The following is a 23973-nucleotide window of genomic DNA, read 5'->3' as shown; positions in this document are numbered from 1 at the left end:
GATCAGCTTGGATCAGTTTTAGCAGCCTTTAGGATGTTCCCTTGTGCTCGTGCTGATTGATGTGGTTCAGCACCAGCAGTTCCTGGGCCTCACAGACTGGTTCTGACACTGCACTTGCCAATAAATCTCCAAAAGATGCTATAAGGATAAAATATTAACTATACTCTTGGTAGCAAGTACTTTAGCAAGTCTAAAAATTTGAAAATGCTGTCATTTAAAAACGGAATTTATGTATTTTCTGCCTTTAAATCCATTTCCATCAGACAGCAAATCTTTCTTGGTCTGGTTTGTTTTCTGCTCCTTATAGTGCTGCACCTTCCTGGCAGCACTGCTGAGAGAGATATGTCAGAAGCAGAAAGTTTTCTCTGTAATGTCAATTTTGGTAAAGACAATTCAATTAATTATTGGTTTATGACATTAATTAGGACCTGTCAGGGTTGTCAGTGCCACTCTGAAACACAGCTCTAAAATATACAGAACACCAGAGTAAGAATGTAATAGCTGCTCGAGAATCACATCAAATAATCACCACGGTTCACATGAAAAATGCAAAAGGGAATATTTTATCTCTCTTAAAACATTAATCTGTAATATAAAGGTTTGAGTCTTATCCGACAGAGCTGCCACAAAAACTTTTTGGGCCTGGGGCAGAATTCCTTGACAGAGAAACCTCCAAGCTTAGACTGTTTCAGATACATTTTTAATCTGAGAACCCAACAAAGCGAACCCAAATCAATAAATGATCCCATATGCCCAGGGTTTTTCTGGACTCGTTCTGCTGGTATTTTTGTGAACTTCCTGCCAGGTTTCCCCGTGCCCAGGGTAGTAAACAAAGCCCGCTGTGTTTGTTGCAGGGGCACAGGTTCTCTGCACGGTGCTGCTGATCAAACCCGGCGTCTGGAGCCGCGGGCTGCCGAGCATCCTGCGGGATGTGCACCGCCAGAGATTCAGCGTGGTCGGAATGAAGCACCTGCAGCTGGCGGCGCCCGCTGCCACCGCCCTCCTGCCCCGCCAGGAGCAGCAGGTCCGTGACGGGGGGAAAGGATGAGCTGGGGATAATCCACTCCTGAAAACCTCAGCAATTCCCACCCGGGATTTCGGAGCTGTTGCTGGGAGCGAGCTATACGGAACAAGCAGCTCTGCCCCTCATCAGCACGAAGAGAGATGAGGGCTGCTTTTATCACATGCCATAAAGACAGCCCTGGTTTCTCCTAAACGAAACTTTGGGGAGGATATGGGCAATACAGGTTCTGCTCAACAGGTATCCTCTGTTCCTTCCCCCAGGTCATTCCAGGTAGGGCACATCCCGGGAGCACGTGTGGCCTGCGTTTATTCCATGTGGTTAAAGCTGGAAAGCCTCCTGCCTGTCAGGGAATGCACATCTCTGGGGTGCTGTTACCTGAGATTGCATTGCAGACACAGCTGAACCCTGGGAGCCAGTATGTAAAAATCCCCTGCAAGGAGAGGAAATTATCCTTGCTCATGTCTAATAGGCAATAAAGAGGGTTCTTAAATCTTAGGGCAATCTTAGGGGTTGATTAGCTAAAAATAGATGTTTGTTTCTGCTCTTTCATGGCATTAGAAACATTTTCTTTCCTCAATCTGACGTACCCTGAGTGTAAGGATACTGTGAAAGCCAGGGAACTGAACTCTGGGCATTTGAGAGGAGTTGGATTATTATTTTTTTTCTTCCCTTAGGGAAAAACAATCTGTATTATGTGATTGCTTTCCTGCAGACGTTTAACCACTTGACTTTATAAAAAACAAACGTTTATAATTGATATTGCGAGTTTGGAAAGTTTATAACATTGTCTCTATCATTGTCTCATTTCTAACCATAGAAATTCTTGGTAGAGACTTCCAGAAGAAAACAGGCACATGCCAAGGTAGTGCTCTGGAACAATTAATACCTTCTGCATGGTAGCAGTGAGCACAGGCATCTGAGTTTTATATATTTACACTGGCAAGAGAGATATAGTGGCCATTAGGGTTGATGGGGATGTGCTTCTCAATGTTATTTAATCACAGAGCTAAATACAAAATGCCTTTTTTTAATTTAATTTTTTAAATTTTTAATTTAATCACAGAGATAAATACAAAATCTGAAACAGAAAACATCTTAAAAACCCCAGATATCCTCAGGAAGCAATGCAGATGCATGTGGGGTAAATCTGAGGAGAGATTGTTTCCTGAAAATTTCCTCCCTGTTTTTGGAGTTCTCCAACACACCAGAGCAGCTGGTTGAGCATTGATTCAGTTGCCTTGAAGAGCTGGTGACTAATGAGGATAAAAATTACAGAGTGTTCATGAGGAAAAATAAAGCAGGGTTTGAAAGTGAGGAAGCAAAGAGAACAGTCTGCTGAAGGGGAGCAGTCAGTGGGAAAAGCTTTCTGCTGTCCAGGGGCCCCTGCTCCCTTTCAGAGCAGCAGGAATGCCTCTCACTGGGGAGGCTGGGAAAGGCTGAGCTCCCAGGATAAGTAGGGAGATTTGGAAAAAGCCTCAGCAGGCTCCAGGGACTGGGTTATTTGCAAAATCCGGTGGGTAAGTGGCTCAGTGGCAGCCATGGGGGCAGGGCTGTTTTTTCCCAGCTAAATTCCAGGTTCAGCTTTTGCATCAGAGAAATGTTCCTGGATCTGCTCTTCAGCCTGTGGCACAAAGGGGTGCAATGGTGGGCTTCAAATCAGGATCCTAAAATGGGGGCAAATTGCTGACATTTAGCAGGTCACAGAATCCCAGCTGGGATAATCCCAGCTGGGTTTGGAAGTGACCTCTGGAGATCATCCAGACCCACCCCCCTGGCAGTGCAGGGTCATCTGGGGCAGGTGACACGGGGATACATCCAGGTGGGTTTGAAATGGCTCCAGAGATGGAGACTACAAGCCCTCCCTGGGTGGCTGTTCCACAGCTCTGCCACCCTCTGTGGAAGGAAGTTCTTCCTCAGGTGGAGGTGGAATTTCTTGTGGTTTAGTTTCTGGCCATAACTGCTCATCCTGTCTCTGGGCACTGCTGGGAAGTGCCTGGCACTGTCCCCTAACACCCTTGGAGATATTTACATGGATTGATGAGATCCATGATGAAATGTCCTGCTGAAGAAGATGGAGGCAGTGTGTCTGTCCCTTCTAGAAGTTCTGTCCAGGGCTTGTTCTCACTTAATCTGGGGCATGCTCCAAAATCCATGTCTAGAGAACCCCCAAGCACTCCCAAGTGCTGGTTTGTTGTGTTTTGAGAGAAAAATCTGGGTTTATTCACTGCAAGCAAGACAACCTCACATCTCCTTTTCCTTTCTAATGTATTATTTACATACACTTGACAAATATCCTTGGCAGCACCAGCTCAACTCTGTGGTTGCTTTTCCAACTGAAATAGTCCCCCTGAGCTCAGAGAGGCATGTGGCCTTTGGAGCACGAGAAAAAACACCTGTTCTGCTCTTTGCTGAGGTTATCGAGTCACAGGAGCCGCAGCAAGATGTTTTATCTGCACTTTAATAATGAGTGTAGAAAATAAAGGTCATGTAAACAGAGCTGACACGTCTCCCCAGCTTTCAGCATGACCTGGTGGTGTTCAGCCAGCGAGGAGTGCCCGTTCCCAGGGGATTCTGCTGATCTCCCTTCAGGGCTCATCCAGCAGATCCAGCCCTCTGTAGATTGGCAGTTTGGGATTTATTTTTCCAGTGGGGCCTGATCTTGCTCTGGGGGATTGTCACTGTTGTATTGAGGACAGGTGAATAAAGTGACATATAGACTCTAAGGTCTCAGAAGGCAAATGCCAAGTTTATTATACACCACATTCTTTTTACAGACAGTTACGATACAGCTGGACCTGACTGGTCCCCACCAACACCTCTCACATCATTGGCTAATTAGGAACAAAACCCTTCTTGTAAACATCTCACAAGAAACAACACGTTCAAAACACCAGCTGCAAAGATTAAGGATTATTTTAATTCTTTCTCTGAACTGTCTCAAGCTCCCCCAAAGACAAGTGCTGGGAGAGTGTATCTGACTTTCTCTCTCTGACTAGACTTCCAGCAGCCGCAGGGGATTACCTGATGTGGCTGCCTGCGGTATCAGGTCACTGGGCTCCGTAACTCCAGGGCTCCCTCCAGCCCCATCCTGGTAAAGGCAGCCGGGTAATTCCACTGCTCTTTAATCCCCTCAGTCCTGCCGAGCCAGGGCACAGCTGGAACTTCCTCCTCTCAGCGAAGCTGCTCCCTGAATTCCAGGCAGCTGCACAGGGATGTGGAGGCAGGATGGGAATGGAGGGAGTGACGGCAGCGCTGGGCTGGCAGAGCCTGAGGTGCTGTGAGCGGTGAGAGGAGCTGCCAGAAGCTCCCTGGCACCATTAGAAACATCATCTTCAACCCCAAGCCCGTGGATTTGCTGGGGAACAACCAAAAAACAGAAGGGTTTTGTTATTTAAATCTAAAATCACTGGTTAGAAGCTCTGGAACAAAATACTTTCATTTATTCTGGTCTGTTTGACAGAAACGGAATGTTTTCTTTGCAGCTGTTTCCAACCTGGATGAATATTGATATGTTTGATCAGTCCTTTTGAAAGTTGTCACGAAAAAATATCACTGGTTTTTCATTGCCCAAAGAGAAAACCCATAGAAAAGTGGATTAAATCCATTTTTTAACTAACAAAAATTTTCCAGCAGGAAGGGATTATTTTGTATTATACAGAACTGAATGAATGTCACCATTTCTCAGTGCACTGTGACAAGCTGAAATTCTTCATCCTCCTGCAAGCAGAGCTGTTGTCACCAGAGAGCCCCTGAGTGACACGCTGTGACCTTGTGCCCACAGGGAAGAGCACTGGCAAACACCACACCCAGCCCCTAAACACATCACCAGTTTAAGCACAGAGGGATTTTCTCATGAAATATTTTGCCTTTGGAAATAGAGGGAGAAAAATCAGGCTTGAGCTAGTAGTTGTCAGTTCATAACCTACTTCTCAGAGATGCAATTTAGGAAGCAGGAGGGTGCAGGAAGATTTGGGTCAAAGGCAGTGAATGGTTTCACGTGATAGAAAAGCAGAGAGGCCTTGAAGTGTTTTATCTCCATATTTTAAAATGAAATGATAGGATTTGCTTTTGGAAATGTTTTATCTAAAGAATTGCTATCCTCTGCTGCTTTTAGAAGATTAAAAAATAGAGGAATTAAAACCTCTGTGAATGACGTGATTCAGCTGAATCAAATGGTGTTTTTCCCCCCCCTCTTGTTTTTATTTCCTCAAAAACTGGGGGAAAAAGTAAATAGCCATGGGTTGATAAAGCAGGGAGCTGGAAATGCCCTTGTTTTCTAAACTGGAGAGAACATCCAGCCCTGGCTGCTGCACTGTGGGGTGCAGGGAGGCACAGCTGGATGTTCCTGACACCTTGTTCAGATGGAGGGGCAGGAGGAGGCACAGCTGGATGTTCCTGCCACATTATTCAGTTGGAAGGGCAGGAAGAGGCAGAACTGGATGCTCCTGCCCTGTTATTCAGCTGGAAGGGCAGGAAGAGGCAGAACTGGATGCTCCTGCCCTGTTATTCAGCTGGAAGGGCAGGAGGAGGCAGAACTGGATGCTCCTGCCCTGTTATTCAGCTGGAAGGGCAGGAGGAGGCAGAACTGGATGCTCCTGCTCTGTTATTCAGCTGGAAGGGCAGGAAGAGGCAGAACTGGATGCTCCTGCTCTGTTATTCAGCTGGAGAAGCAGGAGGAGGCAGAGCTGCAGCTGCTGTGGGCACCCTGACCTTGTACCCAGGCCAGGTATCTGCAGCAGGCCTGGCTTCCCAAGGTTTTCCTTGATTAAAGCAGGCAGCAAGGCCAGAGAGCTCTGCCACCCACCTGCTGCCTGTCCCAAGGTCCCAGAGCTGTCAGTCTGTCTGTCCCCAGCCCTCAGAGCAGCCTCTCCTCAGCAGTGCAGTGGTTGCTTCTTGTCATTTCCTCTCATCCCTCCTCAATGTTCCATCCCAGGGTGTTGTGAGCCCCAGAGCTCTGCTCAGGGGTGGCCATGGGCTGAACTGACCGTGCTTGGGAAAGAAGCAAAGGTGGAGAAGTGGGCTGTGGAGCAAAGAGAATCAGACAGCCAGGAGAACAAACTGATTTCTTGCAGCCCCTGGTCTGACCCTCCTACTTTTAAGTTCTGTAATCCTGATCCCAACTAGTGTTCACTCTTCAGGAGAAGCTGGTGTGTGGGGGGGTCCTGCCATTTGTGAATTCAAAAAGCAAAGCTCTGGTATTTGTGATCCATCATTTTACATCAGCTGAAGAATTAAAATGTGGCTTCTCATCCCAGGGTATTTATCACCTTGGTGTTCTTGCCTGTGCCTGTGCTTCTTCCTGATCCAGATGTCCCCCTGAAGGAGCAGCCCTCCTGTGACCTGCTGGATGTCACAGGAAGAGCTGCTGGTTAGCAAAATAAATGTACTTAGTATCAATAATGTAGGTCCCAAATACTCTGGCAACTCTGAGCGACCAAGGAAAGCAGAATTAGCACCAGGCACTGCTGATGGAAGTACATTTTTCTGTTCACCTCTCATCTAGAAAGGTAAATCGAGCCTGGAACAGGCAGAGAAATGCCATGAGGATGACTGGGGAAATGGAGAATCATCTGAAGAGTTAAACCAGACCTTGGCTTGTTTGACCCAACACGACCCAAAGCTGAGAAACAAATCTGATTTCTGATAAACACTTCAGGGTAGGAAAGGTCAGAGGTGTAAAAAGAGCTACTTAAAATAAAGTCCAGATAATGGCACAGGAACAAACGGGCACAAAGTGAGCACAAAGTGGGCACTGCTTGGTGTCTGAACTCTAGATTTTGGAATCTTTAGCACACCAGTAGTCTATTAAAGAGGAGAGAATACAAGGAGCAACAGCAGATTTGCTTACTCACAGCTTTCCTTCCTAGCCAAAGGAAAGCTGGGATGTTCCCAGTGCTCACCAGCTCCTCATAACCTGCTCATCTCTGATTTCTTCCCAGGATCCAGCTGCTGTAAAAGCTCACTGTACCTACCTCACCTCGGGCACTGCCCTCGTGCTGTGCCTGCAGAGGCCCAATGCTGTGAAGAAGCTGATGGATCTCCTGGGACCAGAGGATCCTCAGCTGGCCCAGGCCCTGGATCCATGCCTCTGGAGAGCTCAGTATGGCACCAGCACAATCCAGAATGGATTTTATGGTAGGTTTTTGTAAAAGAAAAGTCCAAAGGCTCAGCTGTACAAATAGACAATATGTTATGTTTGTTCCCTCCTGCACTGTCACTACAGATCCAGCCTTGGCAGGCACTGCAGGCCATTTTTCCCCAGAAAACTTTGCCTGTATTCTTGGTGGCTGAGCTGAGTGTGTCTCAAGCAATGAAATGTTCTCCCAGAAGATCTATTCCAAAAGGGTTCCTCCCAGAGCAGCCCCAGCTCTGGCTTTATCAAAACAGATTTCCTTTGATCTCTTCTTGCTTGGTCATTTTGTACTTTTAGCTTGGTTATTTTGGAATTATTCCCAAGAACCCATCTGTCTTCCCTGCTTGTGTGTCCCCTCCTGATGTCTCCATTACCCATTGGCCAACTCCAAGATTTCACAGAGACTCCAGGACCCTGAGTTCCTGTAACATCTCACAATGCTGATGGCTGGCAGGAGAAAGATTATCCAAACCTGCTGGGACAAGCAGGGAAACTCAGCTGCTTCCCATCTGGAAAGGCTCTTTCCAGCTGGCACATGAGCAGAGGCACAGGACAAGTCAGCATCCTTGGGATGCTGACCCATCCCAGCTCCTCTGCCACACTGGGATGTGTGGATGGGGGGTAACGGATGGGAAAATGGGGAGTATCCCTGGAGAGAGCAGCCTGTGGGGAGCCCAACATTATTGCCACAAGGAGGGAAGAATGTCATTCCAAAATCCACATGGAAATTAAGCATGGTTAGCTCCCTGCCTGTGTTTCTCCTCAGTGTTGCACTGATTTTGCTCTAATACTTAAAGGAATATAAAAATAATAAAGTAATAATTTCCGTAAACTCAGGTGAGCCCTCAAGTCCCAGAGGAACTTTCCTGACAAGATCCATTGGATTATTTGTCTCTTCCCATTGTGTCTGGGCTGTGAAGTCACTCCCTCTCTCCATCCATGTCAAGTGGGCTGCTGAGGACTGGCAGGGAGTGAAGGACCCACAGCTTGGGAGAGACAACCAAGCCCTTGCTTCAGAACCTGAGGACTCAGCCAGGAGAGATCACACAGGATTTGTGGGAGTGACTGAAGATCAGGATCTACTTATACAAAAAAAAAAAGTGGTCAGGGCTCTCCAGCCAATCCTTTTCCATTGTCAGCCCCTGCTTCTCTTGCCCTTGAGATGAACGAATGGATTGTGTATCCAAATTGCTCTGAAACTCCTCAGGCATGGCTAAGAATGGGTAATATACATCCCAAATTTCAGATGTTTGCTACAGCTGGAGCATCCCCAGCATAACTGTGAAAACGAGCAAGGGGAGCTGAGTCTCATCCCAGTTTTGTTGGGAGTTACAGGGAGCCCCCTGTGGGAGAGAGGTCCTTGGATGTTCTGGCTCCCTTCAGAGCCCTTGGCTGGGATCTGAAGTTGCTCTTGAGATGTGAGCCCAGGGCTGGTCCTGCCCTCTGTGCCCAGTGCAGGACCCAGCTGTAGGGCTGGCCCACAACGCCCTCCCTGCAACATTCCAGGAACAGGGATGCAGCTGGAGCTCACTCTGGTGGGTCTGGCCCAGCTGCTCTGCCCTGGAGCCATCTATCCATAAGGAAAGGAGTGCTCCTAACCCCCTGCACCTCCCAGAGCTTTTCCTCCAACACAGTTAAGCTGGAAGAACCTTTAGTGAATAACAGGGGGACTGTGCAAACCCACCCTCCTTTCCTATGAGGGAATTCTAGGCTTTCCTCCTAATTTTGCTCCAGCTGAGGAAGAACTTCAGTTAATGCCTGAAGCAGAGCAAACTCCTACTATTTCCTCCCAAAGTGACAAAGGAAATGCAATTTAGATGAAGATGGGGTTCCAGGGGGACTGGTGAACCAAGAAACACAGCTTTAATCTTGTAGGGCTCAGCTGCAGAAGTGAACCTGCACCCTCCCATCTCCTCTGGGCTTGGGAAGCCATTGGGCTGTGCTTTTTCTTGCATCCAAAGAGCTCTTACATGTACACCCTACACTGTCTTGTACCTTGAGCAAAGTGAGAGTAAGAGGCTCATTTGGGAGCATTTGTGTTCTCTGTAATGCCACCAGTGATGGAAGCACAGGAGGTTTGGTGTGGAGGTATGGAAAGGATCCAGCCCAGCTCATACACTGGGACTTACACAACCTCAGGATTGTAAACTGCTGCCTTAAGGGCTCTGGCTATACAAAACCTGGAATTATGGTGCTCCAACAGGGCTGAGTGCTCTCAGGTGGGATCTTTTGAATGGGCAGCCTCAAAGGTGGTCATATTTCAGAGGGTATTTATATCCCAGGAGCATGGATCTGTGCCAGCACATTGACATTCTATCTAAACTCCAATAGAAATAGCTTTTCCCTCTCTACTATTTTCCATCCACAAATCTCCAAACATTCTGAGTAATGCTTTATAACACTGTTGCTTTATAGGGAAATATTCAGCTGCTAAGCCTGGAGGGACCTCTCGAGTCACTGAGTTCAGTTAATTCCCTCACAGACAGCCAGCCCCATCATGTTTTCCCTTCCATAAGCACCCACCCCAACTGGATGGATGTCACAGGGCTTCGAGAGCTAAAAATCTTCTTACATTTTCAAACTTAAATATAGCCGCATATACTTCGTGCCCGTTTGTTCCTGTGCCATTATCTGGACTTTATTTTAAGTAGCTCTTTTTACACCTCTGACCTTTCCTACCCTGAAGTGTTTATCAGAAATCAGATTTGTTTCTCAGCTTTGGGTCGTGTTAGGTCAAACAAGCCCAGGTCTGGTTTAACTCTTCAGATGATTCTCCATTTCCCCAGTCATCCTCATGGCATTTCTCTGCCTGTTCCAGGCTCAATTTACCTTTCTAGATGAGAGGTGAACAGAAAAATGTACTTCCATCAGCAGTGGCTGGTGCTAATTCTGCTTTCCTTGGTCGGTCAGAGTTGCCAGAGTATTTGGGACCTACATTATTGATACTAAGTACATTTGTTTTACTAACCAGCAGCTCTTCCCCTTCAGTAAGGGCAGCCTGGTGTGATCCAGAAGCAAGGGAACAACAGGATTTAGAGCTGGAATTGAAAGGTTTCACAGTCTCCTTAACATTATTCCCTCAGCTCCACTGTTAGGAAATAGGATTCTTGTTTACACGAGGAAGCTGCTGAGTGGTAGTAGGACAGAATCAAAATACCAAGGAGGCAATGGAAGTATTCTAAATATAATGGTTTAAAATGTTTGCTATTACTGTACAGAACAGCTGGCCTTTAAAGCAATTACTGCAGTGAGTTGCACATCATCAATCTCTCCAAAAGATGAGTGTGAGTCTAGAGAATGTTTAATTCATGGCCTGAGAGAATCTTCTCATTGTATTTCTCTCTCAGGCTCCAGATCCTATGCAATGGCAGTCCGGGATGTGAAGCTGTTTTTCCCAGAAGGGCTGTGCTGTGCCCAGTGTCAGCCAGAGCAGCAGCAAGAGGTAGGAATCAGCCCCTTCCTGAGCTTATCACAGCAGCTTTGGCCCTGCTGTGCCGTGCCTTCTCTGCTATGATGCTGTAGATAATGCAGCTCTGGGTGTGTTTCCTGGTCCTGGGGATGTTCCTCCCTCTGCACTGACCCCAGCAGCCTCGGTGGGGAAGAGCTGCTGCCGAACTGTTTGTTCAGCAAGCTCTGCTGTGAATTTGGGAGGGCTCAGGGCTTGTGCCCCCAAATGAGCAGCACTGCTTTGGAAGCAGGGACAGCAGCCTCACCCTGACTGCTGAGCACACTTGACCCAGGAGCTGGTTTTAACCAGCTTTTTATCATTCAGGGATGGGATGGCTGATGATGTGAAAATGATTGGGATGTGCTCAAGCAAGGGATGGAAATGTTTGAGCTTTGCTGTGGCTCAGAGGCGATCCAGCTGAGATGGCTCTCCCAGGAGATTAGCTCTGGCCACATCTGTAAGAGGCTCCACTCGTGGGGGTGTGCAGCTCAGTGCAGGGCATCCTGACTGTGCCAGTTCACTCAGGGACAGAGGGAGCTGCTGCACCCCAGAGTGGCACTGGTAAAGCTGTCAGACTGTCACAGGCTTTGTTTGAGCTCCTGGCCTTGAAAAGCTGGGAGTGGAGCCTTTAGAATGATGGCTGGATATGGGACCTTGAAAAGGATGATGAGATACTGCACTGAATTAAGCCTCCATTAAAAAGAAGAATGCATGCAAAATGTTCTTGTATTTCCAGACAAGCAGGTGTTTACTAGGCTGGCAATTACAGAAGTACACCACAACAACAAAAGCTTCACAGCTTGCCTGAATCAATACTTGAAGAGTGTTATGCCTCCTCATTAGGTAATGTGCTCACATTACTTGCTTCTCCTTCCCTCCCTGCCTCCCTTCTGCAGATCCATAACCTGAAACACGACCCCATCCTCAGCCTGGGAATCGGGAAGCAGCACAAGGCCCCAAGCCATGCCCCAGGAAGACATCCCAGTGTGCTGGGCTCTGAGCAGCCAGGCAGTCCTGGTAAGGAAATGTAACTCCTGTTATAGATTGGGACTGCTATTGATTAATTGGACAGCAAGGCAAACCATCTGGTGGCAGCAAGATTGGTTATTGATGTCCTTTCAGAAGGGAGAGACAGCTCTGAGCTGCAGAGAACAGCTCCAGGGGGGGTCCAGCCTTTAACTGTTCACCTGCCAGCACCTCAGGGGTTTACAGACAGAGCTGTCCACAAGGGCTGACCTTAACAGCAGCAGCAGAACGAGCACTGACAACACAGCTGGTGGCAGAGCAGCACATGTTCCTCTCTGAACCCTTCCCAGGTGTCTCAGCACAGCCCTGGTGCTTGGTGTCCATTCAGAGCCTCCCCTGGAGAGGCAGCAGAGCTGGGCAGCGTGAGCTGCTCTGTGCTGTGAGTAGATAAATATCAGCTGGTGCAGGGAGTGCTGCTGGCAGCGTGGCCAGAGGCCTCTCCTGAGCTGAGCTGAGAGCTCATTCAGCTCCCACTGCTGCTGAGCAGCTGCCAGCTCCAAATGACTCCCAGCTATGGCCAGGCTGACACTTCCTGGGATGCAGCAGCTTCTCAGGGCCTTTTCTGCTGATTTGACTTGACAGACAAGTGTAAACACAGCTGTGCTGCAGGGGCAGGAGATGGCACTGACACGAGGGGATGCTCCCACCTTGGGATGTTGTGGATTGATCCCAAGCCTTTATAAACAAGCAGGGACCAGGTGAAGCATCCTGTGGTAGTCCCTGGGGAACAGAATTGTTTAGAACAATTATTCCCATTCCTGTTGCTTCAGTTCTGATGTAGGCAGCTCAAAAAAATGTTCCTGTGCTACACCTGATCACTGCAGTCCTTAATCCCATCAATGGAGCCTCGGGATTGCTGTGGATGGGAGAGGAGCAGGATACAAAAGTGACAGAAACACAGCCCAGCCCTGCCTGACACAGGACTTTGGGGGGGCATTGGTCACATACCAGCAGGTGCAGAAGTGCAAGGAGGGGGTGGTAAATCAAGTCCTCTGCCCCTGGGGTGAACACCAAGTCACTTTTGTGCAAGGAGTCTCTGAAGGAGGATTTGTCCCAAGGTATATGGGAAGGGTGTTTTCCCTATCATCTTAGTGCATAATGGGAAAGGGGCAGGTTTGCTGTGACCAAATCACTTAATTTGTAGAAGAGATTTTGTAATATAAAATAAAATAATAAAGCAGGTTATGGAGAGAGCACAGATATTCTGCAGGCTTTGCACAGCTCTGTGTCGGGAGCTAATCTCAAAATACATGCCCCTAATTTCCTGCTACACCAGGATAGCTTAGCTTTGAAGATGCCTAAGCAGAGTAAAAAGGAAAGCAGTGTACAGCCCTGATGTGTTTGTGTCTCAGAAAATGTATTTCAAAGAGTTACTGCCCTGGAAAAGCAAGTCCACGTGATTGCTGAACTGTCAGGCACAATCTCATAAGTGCCTCCAGCAAAGCAGACACATCACTCACGTTCTGGGCTCATCTTGGACACTAGAGGAAGCTCTTGCACACAAGGAAAGTTCCTTCCAGCAAATAATTATCACCAAGCTGCTGCCTAATGGACAGACAGATTTATCATGAGGAAAATATGAAATACATTAAGCCTCACGTATGCTGAGCAGAATTACATTTGGGATTATAAAAGCAGCTGGATTAGCAGCTTTCTCTGCTTGGAAAAAATGAAAATGGAGTAGTAGCTCCTGTAGCAAACCAGCAGTTGTCCTTGTCTGACTCCTGAAATGGGGTCACTCCTGCTGTCTTGTGATCTCCAGACAGGGACACAAAGGCAGCAGCTCGGGATGGGCATCCCAGGGCTCATCCCTGGGCTCATCCCTGGGCACCTTCCAGGGCTCTGCTCTGTGCACATCCCTGGGCACCTCCCAGGGCTCATCCCTGGGCTCATCCCTGGGCACCTGCCAGGGCTCATCCTTGGGCTCTGCTCTGTGCGCATCCCAGGGCTCATCCCTGGGCACCTGCCAGGGCTCTGCTCTGTGCACATCCCAGGGCTCATCCCTGGGCACCTCCCAGGGCACATCCCTGGGCACCTCCCAGGGCTCTGCTCTGTGCGCATCCCAGGGCTCATCCCTGGGCACATCCCTGGGATCATCCCAGGGCACATCCCTGGGCACGTTCCCAGCCATCCCAACACCGTGGTGCCTCCAACTGCCATAGGTGCATCTGTGCCAGGGCAGGGGCACTGAGAGGGCTCAGAGGTGCTGGGGGGAGACACCAAACACGTGTTCTGCTGTTTTCCCATCAGGTCAGGCACTGCTGGAGCAGCTCTGGCAGAGCACCTGCCTGGTGCTGCCCGGGATAATCCTGCAGGGCTCGGAGCCCCCCCCGTACGTGGCGCTGCTGGAGGAGCTCGTGGGCAGAGGCTTTGTGCTGGCTGGGGCTCGCCTGGCTGTGCTGGACTCACCTCAGGCTCTCTGCATCTCCCAGATGCTCAGCAGGGCCAAGGGCAGTGTTGCAGCAAAGGTATGGAACAGATGGAGCTGGGCTTTGCTTCCTTGGCACAAAAGAAGAGCCTTGTAATGCCTTGCTCTGATGTGCTGCCCCGAGGCTTTGGTGGCACTATTGCAACGCTGCCTCTGAGCCCTGGCACCTTTGGTGAGTAATGTGGGCACTGGGCACACTTCCTGATGGTCCTGCATCCCTGGGAGCCCTCATGGGAAGGGCCCATCCACCAGTCATTTATTGAATGTTTCATTCCAGTCAGCCATCACTCTGTTCTGTGTGTTCTGCTGGTGTCTCTTCTCTTGTTTCTCCACATAAATACAGTTTCTATTTCCCTCTCTGTAATCACACTCCGTTAATCCTCCCTCTACAATGTTAAAAATCCTTTCTTCTTCTTGGACTGTGCCCTGGAGCCTGACCCAGAGGTTTTCCCACCTGGAGTGTTGCCTCCAGCTCTGGGGCTCCCTGCACAGAAAGGACCTGGAGCTGCTGGAGCCAGTGCAGAGGAGGAACCAGGATGATCAGAGGGATGGAGCAGCTCTGCTGGGAGGAAAGGCTGAGGGAATTGGCACTGTTCACCTGGAGAAGAAAAGGCTTTGGGGTGACCTAACTGTGGCCTTCCAGTGTGTGAAGGAACTACAAGAAAAATGGAGAGACCATTTCCAAGGGCCTGGAGGGACAGGACACAGGGAATGGCTCCCACTGCCTGAGGGCAGGGATGGATGGGATATTGGGAATTAGGAATTGTTCCCTGGGAGGGTGGGCAGGCCCTGGCACAGGGTGCCCAGAGCAGCTGTGGCTGCCCCTGGATCCCTGGCAGTGCCCAAGGCCAGGCTGGATGAGGAACCTGTGATAGAGGAAGGTGTCCACCCCATGGCAGGGGTGGGACAAGATGGGCTTTGAGGACCCTTCCAACCCAGGCCATTCTGTGGCTCTCGGTAGGTCCAGCCCAGCCTGGGGTTTTGCACAGGATGTGCTGCTGGGCTGAGCTGACATTGCTCCACAGCAACAGAAAACCAGGCCCAGCTGTTTTCCTCTTGGTGTAGGAGAAGCCCAGCAGGTTCCCAGTCAGGAACCTTGCCTGGGCAAGCTGGAAGGTGGAATGTGCAGGAAAGTGCTGTCAGCAGCAGAGAGTAAACAAGGGGGGAATTAATTCCAGTGGCAATAGCAAACCAGCAATCACCCAAGGGCTCTCAGACCACAGCAGACCCTCCAAAAAACACATTTGGGCTTCCAGCTCTCAGTTCTAAGTCTTGGGTATTATCTGTAATAAGAGTGTGTAAGATCTTTTCAGGTTGTGCTTTTTAAAACTGACAGCATCCCTTTGAAGTACATCTGTGTGGAACAGCAATTACATCTAGCAGCCAATTAGTGTAAGCACTGCTTGCCTGTGCCCCGAGTCCCCCGAGGATCCATCCCTCTGCACAGGGAATGTGCACAGCTCTCTAGGAAGGACAGAGCAGCACAGGGGGAGCAGAGCCATCCCTCCTTCCTCCTGTCAGAGATAAATGGCTCTGGGCAGAGCTGGTGTGTTTCCAGAAGGATCTGTCACTGCTGAGCCAAAGGTGAATGTCAGCCTTTGCCCATCTCTCTCTAGGAGAGAGATGGGCTGCTTCATGTAATTAATGTTTCTGCTACAATATCTCAATATTTACCTGTCTTGGTGTTCCTGCTTCCAGCAGAGGTAGGCACTGAATAACACACCCAGGCACTCTGCTGGTTTTCACTCAGAGAGGGCAGCAGGAATGCTGGAGGGCTGTGGGGATCACAGACAGCTCAGACATGGCACTGGCTCTGCCTGGAAGGATCTGCTGCTCTGTGGCTCCTGTTCCTCACCCATCAGCCAGACTTAGAGACTTGTTCAGATGCAGAACAGCATCAAAGCTCTGTTCCTCCCTCTCTTGCAGTGCTCCCTGCTGAAGGATGGGCTGTGCCTGGTGCTGGCAGCACAGTGGGACAGCACTGTCACCTCCCTGGGCTCCCTGCTGGACAGGTAAGGAGGAGCTGCTGCCCCGAGGGAGGGCACCTCTCTTCTGTGCTTCCCACCCAAGGGCAGCCTGCTCTGCACACTCACCCTGTTCATGTAACTGTTAAGGTTGGGAAAGATCAAGTCCAGCCAGGAACCAGCACATTCACCATTAAACCAGGCCCTCAAGTGCCACATCCACACATTTTTAACTCTTCTAGGGGTGGTGACCCCATCACTGCCCTGGGCAGCTGTGCCAGTGCCTGACCACCCCTTCCATGAAAGAATTTTCCCAATGTCCAACCTAAACCTCCCCTGGCACAGTTGGGGCTGTTTCCACTTGTCCTGTCTCTGTTCCCAGGGACCCTCCTGGCTGTCCCCTCCTGTCAGGAGTTGTGCAGAGCCACACGGTCCCCCTGAGCCTCCTCTTCTCCAGGCTGAGCCCCTTCCCAGCTCCCTCAGCCCCTTCTGGTGCTCCTGACCCTCCCCAGCTCTGTTCCCTTCCCTGGACATGCTCCAGCCCCCCCAGTGTCTCTTGTCATGAGTGGCCCAATACCTGAGAGTGTCCCCCAGTTTCCAAGTCATGTGTCCTCTACTCAGGACCTTTAAAAACCCAGCCACCTTTGTTAAGCACTTGCAGTGTCTATAAGGCTCAGCAGCATGGTTCCATGAATACAGGGAATTCTCTGAAATTAGGACTCACAATTGGGAATAGACCTGCTGCATCAATAAAATTCCTAGGAGAAATATCTTAGCAGATTTTATGTTTGCTGTGAAGGAAAAGAAAAAAAAAAAAAAAAAAACAGAAAACCAAACCTTAAAATAAATGCCAGAAAGCAAAAATCAAAAATTAGCCTCTTAAATAAATCACCAGAAATGCTGGGTAGAGGATGTATAAGCCTGGAAAAACAAACAGAACCCCTCTGCAGGGACTGATTAGTGAAACAGAGTGATTAGCAGGGCAATTAACCCTGTGTTCCCCAGAGGGAAGGGCTCCTGCACGGGGCTGGTATTTGGCACTGGCATGTGCAGCTCTCACACATGGTTCCTCTGGCACAGGAACCACGAGTCAGGGCTGTGCCATATCCCATGTGGAGCAGCCCAGCAGCCAAAAACCCCATCCTGACACTGGCTGTGCCCTCTGGAGGGCTTCCAGAAAGTGCTGTCCATGGATTCAGGGATGCTGGAGCTTGCAGGCTCCAAGGGATCAAAGCTGAACATCCACACAGCTGCACCTCAGAGTTCTCATTCTTTGCAGAAATGTTCCCAGGGCCACACCTGTGAGGAATGGTTGGAACAGATCTCATTGGTAACTTTTCAAAAGTGTTTTTAAGCTACTGACAGCATTTTGAATTTGCTTCCATTCATTAAAAATCACACCCTTGGGTGCCACATCCCAAACCTTCTGCTCTGCAAGGGCAGACAAACAGCAAGTTAGCCAAGACCTTTGTGGTGAGATTTCTCCCAGCTTTCTCTGGTTTACAAAGAAAAAAAAGTGAACTTTTGGGAACCCTGGAGGTCACTGCTGAAGGTAGTTCTGGGACAGTCACTCAAGATCCCCATATCTCTATTTTCCCCAGCACCACAGTCATGGGGTGCTGCAGTACTCCCCTCTCCTTCAGGCTGGCTGTGATTCCAGGGGCTGGTCCCAAGGCAGCCCCACCAAGGACACCTCCTGTGGCTTCTCCAGGCTTCCAGAGCCCCGAGGGGCTGAGCAGGAATCGGTGCCAATCCCTGCACCTTCACCCCCCTCCTGCTCTGTACAAAGGATGAACTTCTGTGCTGAACTCCAAAATACCCCTGGGTAACTTATGGGGGTCAGGAGGCACTTCCAAAGGGCAGCATCAGCCCCAAACAGCAGGATCCACTGTCAAATGAATGGATCCACCCTCAAACAGCAGGATCCACTCTCAAATGAATGGATCCACCCTCAAACAGCAGGATCTACCCCCAGACAGCAGGGTCCACTCTGCCTCTCCCCACCTTGCCAGAACCAGTGATCACAGAGCCTTTTCAAACCAGCTCTACAAAAAAAAAAAAAAAAAATTAAACCTCAAACCACCAAACCAATGGAACTACAGAAAAATTAAAACCATTTTTGCCTGCATGATGGAAAATGCCTGTGGAAGGGAGGGGCAGCAAGGCGTGCCCGAGGGTGGGAGGAGGGAGGGCTCTGATCCTCAGGGAGATCAGGAGCTCACACCCTTTTTGTCTCTCAAGCTGTCGAACTTTTTTAAAATGAGCCTGACTTCACTGGTGCCTCCCAAGGACACTTCATGCCAAGACATCATTCAGTTTGAATAACACCCGAGGTTAATTACTCTTACAGCTCCATCAGCCCCTTCTGTCCCGGATAAATCACTGGATATTTATCTCCCTGTCTCTGCCAGGGCTCAGGATTCCAGTACCTGCCCAGGTCCCTGCACTTCAGCTGCACTGCTGAAGCCTCGGCGTGGTGATGGGATTATTTCCCAGCCCTCGAATCCCAGCTGAGCCACATTTCTCTGGCTTTGTGCCACGGGGAGGGACGTTCCCATCTCTATGGAACCCGGCTGTGATGTCAGAGATGGGCTGGGATAAAAGGAATCAGGTGTTGAGTGGAACAATGGGGGCTCTGCTCCTAGTCCTGAGCTTGTTAAAGCTTTCCTAAACCAGCTCTGTCAAGGACAGGCATTCAGATCCTGGGGATTTGGAGCCAGCCCCAGATTTCCCTTGCTGTGGTTGTTCAGCAGCAGGGCCCACTCTGGCTGCTCTCTGGACATCCAGGGCAATATTTCTGCACCAAAAACCACTGAGCACAGGAAAAGGGACATTGCAGGTGTGGGCACAAAAGCAGCCTGGCAGTTTGGTTGCCTGCCAAAGTGCAGCCAGAGCAGGAATCTGGGAGTGTGCCAAGGGAGGTCACAGGGCAGAGGGGGTGTTTGGAAGGGGTGAGGGAGCAGTGGGGACCCCACAGAGGGAAGTGACCCCATCCTGTCCACAGACAAGGGAAATCCATGTGGGATTTACCTTTCTTCTTCTGTCAGCATCTGGCTGCCTGGATGGCTCAGGGTAAAGCATCTGAATTTTCCCTGTCATAACTTGTTTTCACAGCCACATTTCCTGGCTGCAGGGTGGCAGAGGCAAGAATTTACAGCAGTAGATTCAAAGCAACTCCTGCAAGGGAGGCACGCTCTGCTTTTTATGCATGACAAACCAGATTTAGCTGCCTTAAGAGGTGATGCTGGTTCCACAGTGATTACTCCTCTATGGTTTAAGCATTTAAAAAACACTTTAAGATTGTCAGGATCTGTGTTGTGCACAGACTTAGCAGCTCACCTCAGTAGGCAGGGTTTGACTAAAGCACCCCTAAAACCGAGCTGAAGCAAGAAAAAATGAGAGTTTAGGCCAGGCTTTGTGCCTTCCTGCCTTGAAATGAGGCACTGCAATCAGAGCAGAAGCCAAGAGCTGAGGAACTTAGCGGGATGTTTTTCTCTCTGGTGAAACATTCTTACCAAGTGCTAATTGCAGCTAGCAGGGAGCGATGTTATCCCTATAGGAAGCTCATCCTGGGGAGCTTTGGAGGGGAAGGAGGTGTAGAAATTAAGGAAAAAAAAAAAAGAGAGAGAGAGAAAAAAAAAAAAATGAACACATGGGGTGTAAAATCTCGGAGCTGTTGAAAACCAGTGAAGGGAAAACTGTTGCCAAGTACAATACCTGGCTATGGGGGCAGGGAGCAGGGAGTGCTTTCCAAAGCCTCAGGAGAGTTCTCAAGCCCGAGGCTCCCAGTGTGCACAGAGTCCCTTAAAAAGGCACTTCTGAACTTGGTACCTTGCCTTTCCATTTCTCTGGAATGCATTTTGAGGTCAGGTCATGTGTGGCTTGAGGAGGACCAGAGCAAAGCCAGGACTGGTGAGGTGGTGAGGCAGTGCCTGCTGCTGCAGGCTCTATATATCTATATATATCTATATGTATCTATATATATCTATATATATCTATATATAGATATATAGATATATATATATCTATATATATATATATCTCCAGGCAATACAGCAAATCCTGGGACTGGGGGAAAACACCCAGATTATCTCAGTGGAGAAAAAGCCCCTTGTCCAGAGCCAAGTACCCACATTTATGTGCATTTCCCACTGCCCCAGCACCACCCTTAGGCAACTGGACATGGCTTGTCCAGTTTGTATTTAAAGTTTGTTTGAAGGTTTGTATTTAAATAGTGCAAAGCCATTTACACAAAGCTTTGTAAAACCCAGGATTTAGCTGTGTAAAGAGGAGCAGCAGCAGATGCTGCTGGCACAGAGCTCAGACCTCCCCAGGGCTGGGTTATCTCCCTCCCTCCCAGCTGACATGGCAAACTAACCCTGATGCCCTTTCTCTTTGCCCCCAGTGCCTGCTGGCAGAACCAGTCAGTCCTGGACACTGCAGAGCATCTCCTTTACCCCCAAAATGAGAACCAGGCAAGTAGAGAAGTTTGTGGTATGGATATGTGTTCTTTGTGCTCCTGTGATGTAGGAAACCTGGTAATAATGGTTGAAATTCCAAAGAAATTGAGAACTTTTGTGAGTCAGAGGTGGTGACATCCCCAAGCCTTGCTTAGGCTGAGAGCCCAGAACATGGGAAGGTGGGACCAAAATCCTGTCAAACTGTCTCCCACATCACAGTGGTGACACAGTTCTGCATCAAAATATTTGGAGATATTGATAACGGTTCTGTATTTTCCATAGAGATTCTGTTACTTTTTAGTGAAAAATCAACACTGAGAAAAATATCACAGAATTGTGGAATGGTTTGGGTTGGAAAGGACCTTAAAGCCCATCCAGTGCCACCCCTGCCATGGCCAGGGACACTTTCCACTGTCCCAGGCTGCTCCAAGCCCTGTCCAGCCTGGCCTTGGGCACTGCCAGGGATCCAGGGGCAGCCACAGCTGCTCTGGGCACCCTGTGCCAGGGAAGAATTTCAAGTGTCTGTGATATTTGTCAAAAATAGTGACAAGAAATGTTCATTCAGCCTATGGCCAAGCTGGCACAGGTTCTGTGTTCTGAAAGTTGCATTTCAGAAGCTCAAATCCAAGTGGAAGAGGAGGAGTGAAGCTATTAGCCATTCCAGGGATGGTCTAGCTGAATATTTTCTCAGTAATTCAGCCCAAGAAAGGAAACACTGAGCTCCAGACATGTGGGCAGCTAATGGGAATAAACTGCATAAATGCATTCAAAATTCGGGCTGTAATCATCAAAGTTTAGTTCAAAACAAACGAGAGGTTTGGAGAGAGGAGGCAGAGCCTGAGGAGCTGGGATCAGGAGATGTGAAGTCCTGGTGGAGGTGCCCCTGCCCGTGCCAGGGGGGTGGAGTGGCATGAGCTTTCAGTTCCCTTCCAGCCCAAACCATTCTGTGGTTCTGCGATAAAAGACTTGTGGAGAGTGAGAAACGATAGCAAGTGGACAAACCTCTCCTCTGGATCCCCTTTTTTTCCCCAATAAAAGCCCAGCAGGAAAGTGAGATGCGTTTGTAACCTCATCTAACACATCAGAGCTGCTGCCTTCAAGCACCAGTGCTCTAAGGATTGAGCCTTAAAAGACACCGAGCCCTCTTTGAAGTGTGCATCCCTGCTTTTCCCGCACACAGAAGCAGCCCAGCTTCCCCGGAGTGCCCGAGCTGATCCAGCCTTTCCCGAGGGCACAGCGGGCAGTGCCCGGCTGCCCGCGCGGCTCCGCGGAGCTCTCGCAGCCCAGCCCCGGCTCCTGCCAGGGTGCCAGGCTGCTGCCAAGGGATGTGACAGGCCAGCAAGTCCAGGCTGTCTCCTGATTTGCTTTGAAAGGACATCACATCTCCGTGCCTGACAGAAAATCCCTTCTCCTTGCCGGCGCTGGGGGAACGAGCCTATCAGCGAGAGGCTTAGAGGGCTTTTTGTGCTTGAGAGGAGAAAAAGCAAATATGCCCAGCCCTTCTCCCTGCTCCTGGCAGCCTGGGATGTGCAGTCGAACCCCTCTGGAAGCAGAGAGCTCGGAGCTTCCTGCAGGAATGCGGTCCTGGGACAGCAGCACATCTCCCTGGGGGTACAAAGTGCACAGCAGCAGCTCCTGCTGCTTTTCCAATGGGCCCTTCCCTCCCAAGCTCAGGGTAGGCTCAGGAATCGCAGTGAGATCTGAGGAGCAAAAGGCACCGGGGAATCTGTTCCTCAAAGGATGGCCCCAGGAATGATGTTCGAGCCTCTGATCTCCTGCTAATGAGTTTGTGAAATGTCAGCCAGGCTTTGCAGGGCAAAGCTAATGAGCAACAACACAGATATCAGGCAAAGTTCAGGAGGGTTAAATGAACATGGATTTCAAATCCTCATGGTCTGAGCACAGCTGCAGCCTTTCCTGGTGGAGTCAAGCCGTGGAAGTGAATGGAACATCATCCTCACTCCCAGTGTGATTTGGGATTAGCAACAGGATGAGAAATCGGCTTTCCAAATGTGCAGTGCTGACATCTGTGCCTGCTTCTGCTGCATTCCTGGAGCACCTTCACCTGCCCTGGGTGAAACACCTGCCTGAGGAGCAGACAAATCCAGCCTTTGGGAGTTCCCTGTTCCCCCCAGTGCCCTGCAGGTGCACACCCAGCACAGCTGACATTTGGAAGTGACAGGGCCATGGTTTGGTGGTGCCACCATTACGGGCTGGTGACCTTCCACAGGGGTGTCCCAGATGTTCCTGCAGCTGGTCCATGCCCAAACTGGGATGTCTCCAGTGCTAAGGGAGTGGTCAGGGAGTGCTGTGCTCAGCTGGGCACTGGGATGTCCTGGGGCTGGACACTCCCCCTCAGCTGCAGCAGTGGCTGTGGCTGGCCTGGCGCTGTGGGGACAGAGTGGCTGTCCCTCGGTGACATCACCGACCTGCCACCATCAGAGCAGTGCGGTGACACAGCTCTGTCCCTCAGTGAGAGCCCACGGGGAGCAGCCCAGCCTCCCCTGGCAGCACTGATCTCTCCCTCAGCCTGGAACTGGAGCAGCACAGGGAAAACACCTCCCAGATCCCGTCCCTCAGCAGCAGGCAGAGGGCTGCAGGCCCATGAAGGAGACTAAAAAGCTGTCAGGAGAGGCAGGGCTGGCAGGAGGGCCCGAGGGCTGTGTGGGAGGGGTGGCAGCACAGCATCCCCAGTGCTCTGGGGCCGGGTGCCCATGAGCACAGCCAGGACTGCAGCCCCTGGCACCACCTTGGCCTCTCCAGCTCACTAACAGCCATGCCAGGGGCTGGGTTTGGGAAGGACAGGCAGAGCAGCCAGGGAGGGAGGGGATTTCCCACTCAGCACCTTGCTTTTCTTCAGCTCCTTGCACACATAACTCCTGAGCATCACAAGGAGCAGGGCTTCCCTGCTGTGGGACACTCACAGCCACTTCTGTGCTGGGATTAATCCAGCCCAGAAACAGCCTCTGCACGAGAAACCCTAACCCTGCCTCTGGAAAAAAGTTTCTTTGCCACACACAGAACTCACAGCTCTCCTCCAAACCTTTCCTTGGTTTCTCCCCAGGCCCAGGAGCTGCTCTGCTGCTTTTTTGACTCCCTGACATCGGAGAGCACCCACCGAATTGAATGCCAGGATTGCTAGCAGAGATGGGCGAGGCCCCCAGGCAGCCTTGGATGCCTCTGTGGAGATGGACACACGGGCACAATGAGCTCTAACAGCACTGTTTGTTTGGAATTAAAACACAGAGTCTGAGATGTGGCATTAGCATGGGTCAGAGAAATGAGAGTGGTGGAGGAAGGCTCAGTACCCCAAAACAAACCCCTGTGAACTGTGGCCGTGCTTCCCATCCAGAGACAATCTGCTTGTGGGCATGGAGCAAGGCTGGGAGCTCTCCTCTGGCTGGGAAAACCTCAGGGAGCAAACACAGGGGCAAGGAAGGTGTTCACTGCTGTGTCTCTCAGGTGCCTCCACCTCCCCCAGGCCTCAGAG

General features: G+C 50.1%; 1 protein-coding gene across 1 annotated transcript in view; it reads left to right on the top strand.

Annotated features, from left to right (window-relative positions):
- The window catches only part of DNAAF8 (dynein axonemal assembly factor 8), a 90818-nt gene extending 67082 nt beyond the window's left edge, over positions 1 to 23736 (top strand). Inside the window, exons 25-32 of the mRNA XM_077786797.1 lie at positions 855 to 1024; positions 6964 to 7159; positions 10505 to 10599; positions 11502 to 11622; positions 13882 to 14099; positions 15986 to 16071; positions 20429 to 20498; positions 23548 to 23736. Of these exons, the coding sequence (XP_077642923.1) occupies positions 855 to 1024; positions 6964 to 7159; positions 10505 to 10599; positions 11502 to 11622; positions 13882 to 14099; positions 15986 to 16071; positions 20429 to 20498; positions 23548 to 23625 (1034 nt within the window). The 3' untranslated portion in view covers positions 23626 to 23736. The remainder of the gene's footprint in view (positions 1 to 854; positions 1025 to 6963; positions 7160 to 10504; positions 10600 to 11501; positions 11623 to 13881; positions 14100 to 15985; positions 16072 to 20428; positions 20499 to 23547) is intronic.
- Positions 23737 to 23973: the final 237 nt, after the last annotated feature.

This window comes from Lonchura striata, chromosome 16 (genome assembly GCF_046129695.1).
Source record: "Lonchura striata isolate bLonStr1 chromosome 16, bLonStr1.mat, whole genome shotgun sequence".
NCBI lineage: Eukaryota > Metazoa > Chordata > Aves > Passeriformes > Estrildidae > Lonchura > Lonchura striata.
The sequence above is the reverse complement of the archived record's forward strand: the minus strand, read 5'-3'. Positions and strand labels throughout refer to the sequence as shown.